Source organism: Sinocyclocheilus grahami, unplaced genomic scaffold (assembly GCF_001515645.1).
Source record: "Sinocyclocheilus grahami isolate Dianchi unplaced genomic scaffold, SAMN03320097.WGS_v1.1 scaffold8.1, whole genome shotgun sequence".
Classification (NCBI taxonomy): Eukaryota; Metazoa; Chordata; class Actinopteri; order Cypriniformes; family Cyprinidae; genus Sinocyclocheilus; species Sinocyclocheilus grahami.
In genome coordinates this window covers 2,164,982-2,176,552 of record NW_015505187.1, presented here as the reverse complement: position 1 = coordinate 2,176,552, position 11,571 = coordinate 2,164,982, and the positions used below count along the sequence as shown (strand labels likewise).

At 36.0% G+C, this 11,571-nt stretch overlaps 1 protein-coding gene across 1 annotated transcript in view; it reads left to right on the top strand.

Moving 5' to 3' along the window:
* The window catches only part of LOC107591066 (voltage-dependent calcium channel subunit alpha-2/delta-1-like), a 63,132-nt gene that overhangs the window by 30,126 nt on the left and 21,435 nt on the right, over window positions 1–11,571 (top strand). Inside the window, exons 2-3 of the mRNA XM_016280070.1 lie at window positions 6,774–6,855; window positions 11,295–11,411. Of these exons, the coding sequence (XP_016135556.1) occupies window positions 6,774–6,855; window positions 11,295–11,411 (199 nt within the window). The remainder of the gene's footprint in view (window positions 1–6,773; window positions 6,856–11,294; window positions 11,412–11,571) is intronic.

The window sequence follows — 11,571 nt, the reverse complement described above, 5'->3', positions numbered from 1 at the left end:
GCCTCCTCCTTAGTTCCCCCCCGCCCCCCCTCTGTTGTTCTATGGTGCGAGGACGCACCTTCCGGGAGGGGGGCAACATGTCAGGGTTCTGGACTGTCTGTGTGCATTTTGCTCCCCATGACCCAGTTTCTCCTTGTGTTAATTGTGTTAATTTGATTCCAGCTGTGTCTATTTTTTCCCTCGTTATCCTGTGTTTATAAGCCCCAATCCCTTCAGTTTAGTGTGTCTCCTGTTTGAATCATTAAAAACTCTCGTTCTGAGAAATCTCTACATCTCCTCGTGCCCGTGCATCCAGCGGATTGTGACATACATTTGATAAAATGTACCGAATTTGATATTACTGTTTTAATAAATAAATTCAGAAATCATTAGATTATTCACATTAATTTAATATTTAATTTATATTTATTGACAGCCCTAGTTTCTCTTCAGGTTTGCGTAATGTTTTCAGGATAATATTTTACATGTAATATTTTTTATTCTTCACAGTATAGATCCTAATAATGTCTTTTTATACATGGTAATATACTGTATATCTAAAAAGAACTCAACTCGACAGAAAAGCATAGCATGTCAATTTATAATTGTCCTCTATGCGATCTCGCCAAACAACAGAGTACTATGTAGTCATCTGCCTTGTTTTTTCCATTTGCAAATTCCACCCTCAGAAAGAGCAGGATAGATGCTGACAGACAAGAGAGTGAGAGTGACAGAAATGGAGCCGAGAAAGCGCTCAACAGATGAAGTGAGAAAGAAACAGCAGAGGGAGGTGGCTTGTTTATTTCTGCTTTCTTGTGTCAGATTTGCTACTAGATTTTCCCCAGAGACATAATTAAATCCCACCCTGTTCTTCTGTGCTGTACTTATATTCTGCCAGTATTTATTAGACGTTTGAATGGCATCTGATTGAAGAGGTTTGACAAAGAAGTGGAGGTTGAAGCAGGTCAAATAAAGGTCATTTATACTTATGGCCTGATGAAGACTATGGACTTTTTTTGGAAAACTATGCTGTGCAAATGTTGCATGCTCCATTTTTGCACCCCTAGCTGTCTGAGTGGTGGAATAGCACAGTTTCAGCTCTGAAGGTTTAAAGCTACAGTTGTGTGAACTGAGCTCAGTTTTAGTCACTGACATTCTGTACATTTGAATGGCATCTGATTGAAGAGGTTTGACAAAGAAGTGGAGGTTGAAGCAGGTCAAATAAAGGTCATTTATACTTATGGCCTGATGAAGACTATGGACTTTTTTTGGAAAACTATGCTGTGCAAATGTTGCATGCTCCATTTTTGCACCCCTAGCTGTCTGAGTGGTGGAATAGCACAGTTTCAGCTCTGAAGGTTTAAAGCTGAGCTACAGTTGTGTGAACTGAGCTCAGTTTTAGTCACTGACATTCTGTACACACCTGTTGCTTGTTGTCAGCTGTGTTTCTGGTGTTTTCAACAGAATCCCTGGAGCATCTGTTTGTTGGTGTGAAGACTGTATAGAAACGTGTTTGTTTGGTATGGACCACGTTTTGGCACCTGTAGATCCCCACAGCAACGTAGAGTTACAGGTTTTCATTGTAGCAGAGGTGAATATTCACATATCTGTATTAATGACCTCTAGATTAATGTGTCTCTACTCTCAAAGCAACAACACCAAATCAAAGTGAAAACACCCCCCAAGAGTAGAACTTGTATTTTTAAAATGCTGAGTATTGTTATATAGTAGTATTGTTATATGAAAATGTTATATCGTAATAATTGTGTATTAATTAAATAATAATAACAATAAGCTACAAAAATTGTAAAAAATGTAACCATTTGTAATACAAATTAATATTACTAATAATATTAAAGGGATAGTTCACCCAATAATTACTCGCGTTCATGTCGTTCCAAACCCGTAATAACTTCATTCATCTTCAGAACACAAGTTAAGATATTTTCGACCCTGCATAGACAGCTATGCAACTACCACAGTCCAGGCCCAGAAATGTAGTAAGGACATTGTTAAAATAGTCCATGTGACATCAGTGGTTCAACCGTAATTTGATTAAGCTACAAGAATATTTTTGTGCACAAAGAATGTACTTTTTTAACATTGTCCTTACTATGTTTCTGAGCCTTGAATGTCTTAGTTGCGTTGCTGTCTGTGCAGGATCAAATATCTTAATTTGTGTTCCGATGATGAACAAAGATCATACACATTTGGAACGACATGAGGGTGAGTAATTAATGACAGAATTTAAAATTCTTTGGTGAACTATCACTTTAAGAAACCATTTTTATTTTATGATATTATTTCATGATTTTCAGTCGCTAATCGAGTTAATAAGTGTCATTGTTTAGTTCATAAATTAAATTAACTGTTTTAAATGTCAATTTATTTCTTAATTTGAAAAGTGATTTATTAATTTATTATTTAATGGCACATTTAACTACATCTATGATTTGAAGATTTCTTTACCTTTTTGTAAAATAATACATGGTAAACAATATGGAAACCAAGTATATGTATATAAATGCATATACATACGTACGTATATAAATATACATAACAAATTAATAATGACTCTGAAGAACAAATCTGTATAAAAATCTGAATTTATCTCCCCCCCCAAAATTTTAATTTAGGCTACTCACTCACTCCAATTCATAACAATTTCTTATTTTTTTCTCCTGCTGAACACAAAAGAATATATTTTCAAGAGTGTGGGTAACCAAACAGCTGACTTCCAAAATATTTTTCCCAACATCTGTTTGGTTACTGTGATAAGATGCCACCTTTGCGATAAGTTTGTGAAATTTCATCCTTCCTAGAAATTCCATGGTCAACTGTAAGTATTATAACTGGAAAGTGGAAGCGTTTAGGAACAGCAGACCATATAAAGTCACAAAGCGGGATCATAGAGGCGTATGGTGCGCAGAAGTGTAGTTGAATTATAGTTCAAGGTGTAGTTGAAGATAGTTGAACAATAGTTGAAGATTTCCAAACTTCCACTGGCATTAATATCAGCACAACACTTCCTGCTTTGTGAAATGGATTTCCATGACCGATCAGCTTCATGCAAGCCTCACATCGCCACAATGCCAAGCACCGGATGGAGAGATGTAAAGCATGCTGCCACTGGACTCTGGAGTAGTGGAAAAGTGTTCTGTTATGGTTCTCTGTTTGGCAGTTTGACGGGCGAGTCTGGGTTTGGCAGATGCCAGGAGAATGTTACCCATCTGACTGCATTGTGCCAACTGTAAAGTTTATTGAGGGAAGAATAATAATATAGGGTTGTTTCTCAAGGTTGGACAGGGCCCCTTACATCCAATGAAGGGACATCCTAATGCATCAACCTACCAAGACATTTTGGACAATGCTATGCTTCTAATTTGTGGAATTGGCAATTCCAGCATGACCAACTCTGTATTAATGTCTATGTATTTGGAATGTCATTAAAGTCCCTTTTGGTGTAATGTACAGGTGTGTGTCTCTATTTTACTCATCCTCATTAAATGGATGCAGTGTGGTCATGCAATGACATTGTGGCGTAAAATGGAGCATGTTCATTCTTTCCTGTCTTTGCTAAACTATTTTTACAGACTCTAAATTGGTTCACAGTTTACAGTTGCAACATTCTGTAAAGGTCAGAACTGTAAAAAATATTTTTACAATGAGTTGTTACCATTTAGTGCTCTAAATATTAAAGTTATAGTCATATAAAGTCATATATTTCCAAGATATTGGAGACATGTAGATCTAATGTGGCTCTGAACATAGAAACAGCACTCACTTCCTCAGGGAGTATAGTTAAAATAGAGAAAGAGGGCAAGAGAGAGAGAGAGAGAGAGAGAGAGCTTGTGTTTTGTATGGTACAGTCTTAATCCTTATATGTTAGCAGTTCCAGCCACTTTTTCTCTCATCCATCGTATATAAAATGATTTTATATTTGTATACCATTCAAAAGTTTGAAATGTGAATTCTTTAGAATTTTCTATTCATCAAAGGAAAAAAAGTATCACTGTTAATGCAAAAATATTAAGCAGCATAATGGTTTTTAGATTGATAATAATTAGAAATGTTTCTAAATCATCATATTAGTGTGGGCCAGTTGAGAAAGGTTTGCACAGTTATTTTCACTTTCTCTTTCCTCTACTAAAGTAAATAGATTTCATGCGCAGAGTTCACAGAAACTGATTGTTGCCATGTTTTGTGCTGATTGTATGCAATTTTACAAGGAAATTAAGTCTGAAGTCTTAAATGAGTCCAAACGTTTCATAAACTATTTACAGTACGTAATGTTTTACAGCTCGCTGGGTCGCCCCTGCCCCCAGCTTCCCTTTCCAGAGGACTTGGTGGGGGGAGGGAATGAACGGGATCCTATCTCAATTTTCCATTCACTGCTCTAAGTTTCCGTCCCTCTTTTTTTCACCACATCCATTTTCCCCCAAGCCGTAGTGCTATACTTAGCATGTATGTGCTCTGTTTTATGGCTACTGTGGTGGTTGTGATCATACTGCTGTTGTAATCTCATGAAGAGAGTTTCAATCGAATTTCATCAGCTAAACCAAAAGGGGCTGGCAGCCTTTCCCGTCTCCATACGCTGTTGAATGAGCTACATTCTGGCACTCGTGATCCATAACAATAATTAGTTTTGATGATTCATCTCACCAGAAGGGATCAGAGAGAGGAATTGATTTGGCATAAGGCTTGTTAGGGTTTGAGCTGTTTTTTTGTGTGTGCATAAATTATTATTATTTTTTTTTTCCTCTGGGCAGAAGAAAATTTAGCTGCTGTTACAGATGCAGATTTCATTGTCAAGTTGTTAGCTATGAACAATATAGAGTTTCAATCAGATAGCACATACTATCAAAATACTTCTACTGTTTTTTTTTCTGAAGATATTATGGATAATTATATAGCTAAAAATTATTAGATTTCTGTTTTTATTTATCATTTATTATTTGTTATTCAAACTTTAAAATGCATATATAATTAGGCTAATCATTTAATTGACATATTTATTTCACCCTCAGCTGAACCTGTAATAAGAGCTATCAGCGAAACAGATCTGGCCAACACATATTTGCATTCTGGAGAAAGTCAGAGGTTTCTATATACAGTGTGTTTTTGCAGCATTGAGCAATGTAGCCAATTACAGACATGTTGATTTCTTGAACGCAATGGCCAGTCAGAAGTGTTTAAGTCAGAATCCACTGACCATTCAAAATGCCAAAGTTTTTGTTCAAAGCTTCGTTTTCATTTCAATAAAGTGTTGACACGATATAAGAGATTAATTGTGTAGTGTAGAGTGCTTGATTATAATGGAACTATGTGAGAAACTTTAACTCTAAATGACAGGCTGATAGGTCTGGTAGTAATCACATTGTTATCTACACAGCACAGTTGATTGTTTCATCACATGAACAGCCAATGAGCTTGCTGCTTATCATTCAAATACTTGACCAGTGTTCGCTGTAGCAGTTTGAAGCATGCTTTCAGAAACCCTCCACCTTCCCCAGCTCCACCTGTATAGATCTGCTATGTTATATGTGCAGCAGTGGTATACATTACATGCTCACAACAGGGTATAAAGGCATTAAATCAGAAAAGAAGGAAAAGAGGGTCTTAAATTCATAAAGTCATGGCATTAAATGTTGCATGCACTGCAAAAAATGAATGTTTTCCTCAGTATTTATGTCTTGTTTTCCAATACAAATAACATTGAATCAAGATACGGTTGTTTGAGATGAAAAATTAAGACAAAGTCTTGTTTTCTGAGACATGTAACACAATTGAAGTGAGTTTATGCTGGGAATGAAAGCTTGTTTTCTTTGAATTCAGTAGATTTTTCTGAGCCCATTGGCAGATATTTGCAATTTTTTTTAAATCATAAACCTTCATTAAACTCCTTCATTTGGATCAGTTTCACAGAAAACAAGACTTAGGTCATTTTGCTTATCAAGTAAATGTATCTTGATTTAAGATTTAGACATTTGCGCTGGAAAACAAGACAAAAATGCTAATGAAGAACATACATTTTTGCAGTGTGATAAGAAGGTATAGTAAAAGCTATGAATTAAGATGACAGATTTTTAGTGATTATAAAAGGAGCACTCTTTGCGTGCTTTCTAGGCTATATATAATCCATTCAGAATTTGAATAAAAGTTTTGTTTTTCATGATGCTAAGAGGACCAGCAGCCACATGGTGCAAAGCCACCCACATATAAATATGCGATTCACTCTCAAAATTGCAATGATTGACATTGTGATAACATGTCAGGATTGTCTAGTGCCACCCTAGACCCCTCTCTGGCTCCGCCACTGTATTTTTCTTGCGCTTGAACTGATAAATACACACAAAATTATGTGTGTATGTCTTAAGTGAAGTACATGTAAACAAAGAAATTGGATGTGAATTATTGTATTGGATCCATGCATTCAGTCTTAAAGTGACAGCAGCCTATAAATACCTGCTGCTGTCTGTGTCATTTATGTTAACAAAAAAACAAAACACAGTTAAAAAAAATAATAATTATATAGTGTTATTATACAGTTAATTGTTACATTTCTGTACCTGAATGCTACTATTTTATTTGTAACTTTGTTCTGTTGTATGTATCTATGTTTGTAATTTGTGCATTTGTTCTTTATTTCATTACTAACTGTTTACTTGTTTGAACTTTATTAGTTAGGCTAGAAGTTTTTGCTCTGGTTTCGAAGAAGTACTTCAAGTGTTCTTTAAGATGAGTGAGATCAGTAATTAATTAAACTAAATCTGATTGGTTCTTTGTGTTTACAGGACCCGGAAATGGGCGATGCAGATGCAGGAGGAGCTGGTGCAGTTGATCGATGCTGAGACCGGCATACAAGAGCTCCAAAAAGTAAGACCACCCATTTGTTTTTCAACACGCTAAACAAATTTTATGCAGCTATGAATATTTTATATACTTCCACAAAATAAAATACAAATATGAGTCACATTAGCTTGATAATTAGTATATATCCCAGCTATAGAGTGCTACAGCGGCTTTAGTTCCGGAAGTATGTTGAAATCCGGACGCAAGTTAAAATAATGATGGCTGATGGCTTCAACAAAAGCATATACCATTGATTAACAAAATCCGAGCTTATAGTAGATCCTGTCTCAGTTTTAGAAGTTGTCCTTAAAAATCTATTTCCCTGTGCAGAAAAGCAATGGGACTTGCTAGTGCAGTAGTTCTAGAGTTCTCCTTTCATGGATGAAGGAAAGTCGTGACATGAAGGTGAATAAATTATGACAGAATTTTCATTTTGGGTGAACTGGTACAACTTCAAAAGGAGCAAAACTGCATCAGCATCTCTGTCACCCAGTCTCAGCGAAACCTTGTGCTGTACGTCATGCAGTTTGCCATTCTGAAAGCGTTTGTGTCCATTGCCAAAGACTATTTACTGTGTGAGAAAGTCAAAGAATTTCATCAACCCACAATGCCTGCTGCCAGCTGTTAAGCTTGGTGGCGATCTTTAATGGTACATGTGGTCATCTTATAGGGGTCATGAGGTCCAGTGTTTTCTCTGAACCAAAGATTGTTCTATTATTAATTTTGCTAAGAGGACCAGCAGCCACATGGTGCAAAGCCACCCACATATAAATATGCGATTCACTCTCAAAATTGCAATGATTGACATTGTGATAACATGTCAGGATTGTCTAGTGCCACCCTAGACCCCTCTCTGGCTCCGCCACTGTATTTTTCTTGCGCTTGAACTGATAAATACACACAAAATTATGTGTGTATGTCTTAAGTGAAGTACATGTAAACAAAGAAATTGGATGTGAATTATTGTATTGGATCCATGCATTCAGTCTTAAAGTGACAGCAGCCTATAAATACCTGCTGCTGTCTGTGTCATTTATGTTAACAAAAAAACAAAACACAGTTAAAAAAAAAATAATTATATAGTGTTATTATACAGTTAATTGTTACATTTCTATACCTGAATGCTACTATTTTATTTGTAACTTTGTTCTGTTGTATGTATCTATGTTTGTAATTTGTGCATTTGTTCTTTATTTCATTACTAACTGTTTACTTGTTTGAACTTTATTAGTTAGGCTAGAAGTTTTTGCTCTGGTTTCGAAGAAGTACTTCAAGTGTTCTTTAAGATGAGTGAGATCAGTAATTAATTAAACTAAATCTGATTGGTTCTTTGTGTTTACAGGACCCGGAAATGGGCGATGCAGATGCAGGAGGAGCTGGTGCAGTTGATCGATGCTGAGACCGGCATACAAGAGCTCCAAAAAGTAAGACCACCCATTTGTTTTTCAACACGCTAAACAAATTTTATGCAGCTATGAATATTTTATATACTTCCACAAAATAAAATACAAATATGAGTCACATTAGCTTGATAATTAGTATATATCCCAGCTATAGAGTGCTACAGCGGCTTTAGTTCTGGAAGTATGTTGAAATCCGGACGCAAGTTAAAATAATGATGGCTGATGGCTTCAACAAAAGCATATACCATTGATTAACAAAATCCGAGCTTATAGTAGATCCTGTCTCAGTTTTAGAAGTTGTCCTTAAAAATCTATTTCCCTGTGCAGAAAAGCAATGGGACTTGCTAGTGCAGTAGTTCTATTGGATCCATGCATTCAGTCTTAAAGTGACAGCAGCCTATAAATACCTGCTGCTGTCTGTGTCATTTATGTTAACAAAAAAACAAAACACAGTTAAAAAAAAAATAATTATATAGTGTTATTATACAGTTAATTGTTACATTTCTATACCTGAATGCTACTATTTTATTTGTAACTTTGTTCTGTTGTATGTATCTATGTTTGTAATTTGTGCATTTGTTCTTTATTTCATTACTAACTGTTTACTTGTTTGAACTTTATTAGTTAGGCTAGAAGTTTTTGCTCTGGTTTCGAAGAAGTACTTCAAGTGTTCTTTAAGATGAGTGAGATCAGTAATTAATTAAACTAAATCTGATTGGTTCTTTGTGTTTACAGGACCCGGAAATGGGCGATGCAGATGCAGGAGGAGCTGGTGCAGTTGATCGATGCTGAGACCGGCATACAAGAGCTCCAAAAAGTAAGACCACCCATTTGTTTTTCAACACGCTAAACAAATTTTATGCAGCTATGAATATTTTATATACTTCCACAAAATAAAATACGAATATGAGTCACATTAGCTTGATAATTAGTATATATCCCAGCTATAGAGTGCTACAGCGGCTTTAGTTCCGGAAGTATGTTGAAATCCGGACGCAAGTTAAAATAATGATGGCTGATGGCTTCAACAAAAGCATATACCATTGATTAACAAAATCCGAGCTTATAGTAGATCCTGTCTCAGTTTTAGAAGTTGTCCTTAAAAATCTATTTCCCTGTGCAGAAAAGCAATGGGACTTGCTAGTGCAGTAGTTCTAGAGTTCTCCTTTCATGGATGAAGGAAAGTCGTGACATGAAGGTGAATAAATTATGACAGAATTTTCATTTTGGGTGAACTGGTACAACTTCAAAAGGAGCAAAACTGCATCAGCATCTCTGTCACCCAGTCTCAGCGAAACCTTGTGCTGTACGTCATGCAGTTTGCCATTCTGAAAGCGTTTGTGTCCATTGCCAAAGACTATTTACTGTGTGAGAAAGTCAAAGAATTTCATCAACCCACAATGCCTGCTGCCAGCTGTTAAGCTTGGTGGCGATCTTTAATGGTACATGTGGTCATCTTATAGGGGTCATGAGGTCCAGTGTTTTCTCTGAACCAAAGATTGTTCTATTATTAATTTTTTTACAGGACTAGGTACACATAGTGATACAATCACAATCTTTTACAGTGTATTTTAATGCCTCATTCACACAACTAAATAAATTAACAAGTATATCCCTCCAACTTTTTTAATTTATGGACTTTTTACAACAATATTGATGGAAACAGTTAGAAGAAAGACAGAAAGTGATAATTCTTATTTTGACCTTGATGTTAACATTATATTTATTATATTATGTTTTGTATTTGTTATTCTATTCCAGTCTTCTCAGAACATCCTCATTATTGATGTTTTACAGCTGACCTTCTAATCACTAAATAATTGACTGTTTGGTTTAGCAATGTCTGAAAACTATACATTCTTGACAGCTTTACTGTTTTTACATAGTCGTGTTTTGGATAAATTTACGGTGGCCGAGAGAGCTCAACGCGCTGCAAATGAAAAAAAAAAACACATGCAAAAAGAAAAAACCCTTACAAATTAAGAAAACATCTTCATCAATTTGACAGCACACGCGAACTGTTTTTACATAGTCGTGTTTTGGATAAATTTACGGTGGCCGAGAGAGCTCAACGCGCTGCAAATGAAAAAAAAAAAAACACATGCAAATAGAAAAAACACTTACAAATTAAGAAAACATCTTCATCAATTTGACAGCACACGCGCTGCAAATGCTCACAACACAACCAAATAAAGAAACACAAAAAAAATAAAGAAATGCGCTGCAAATGCTCACAACACAACCAAATAAAGAAACGCGCTGCAAATACTCACAACACAAAAAAATAAAGAAACGCGCTGCAAAAACAGAAATGCGCTGCAAATGCTCATAACACAACCAAATAAAGAAATGCGCTGCAAATGCTTAGCCTAAATAACAAATATTTTATCGGGAGCATTTATGCTGGGATTTTGTTGAGCTTAGGAGATGTTACAGAACCATTTAATGTAAATTTCTTTGATGTGCTGAAAAAATATCTATATAGATTACTTTTTTGCAGGCGGGAGCGGGCCCAGATAAGATATTTTTCTGTGGGAGCGGGTGGGCGCTGGACTGAAAAATCCGTCCCGTGCAGGTCTCTAATTTGCGGCGTGTTTCTGTTTTTGCAGCGCGTTTCTTTATTTGGTTGTGTTGTGAGCATTTGGGGTGCGTTTCTTTGTTTGTGTTGTGAGTATTTGCAGCACATTTCTGTGTTTGCAGCGCATTTCTTTATTTGGTTGTGTTGTGAGCATTTGCAGCGTGTTTTTGTATTTCATTGTGTTGCGAGTATTTGCAGCACATGTGCTGTCAAACTGATAAAGATATTTTCTTAATTTGTTGGTGCTTTTTCTATTTGCATGTGCTTTCTGAAGTTGCAGCGCGTTGAGCTCTCTCGGCCACTGTAGCCACAACCGTTTTTTACATTAGACTAATTTTGCAGGTACATTTTTTATAAATGCTATGCTGTCTTTCATGGCTATAAGTGTGCCCCCCCCCCCGCTCATAGATAATGTCTTTTGAGACAATTTCCAGCAAGTAAACCTGAAACCTTAAACCCCTGTCTTTATCTTTTTCTCTCAGATTTTCCTGCAGTTTCGGAACCACTATAATGTGAAACAAAACAACGCTACACAGCTGGTGGCAAAAGCTGCACGTGAAATCGAGAAACTTCTTGCCAGTCGTTCCAAAGCTCTAGAGGTAAGTAATGAGAATTATTACACATTATCATCTCATAATACAAAACATATAGCACCTTTAAGGGGTTTTGAGATATTTACACTGAATATACATGTGTGATTTGATGCAGTTTGGGTTATAACCATGCAAAACAATGGAATTTGCTTTATAATCATGCATA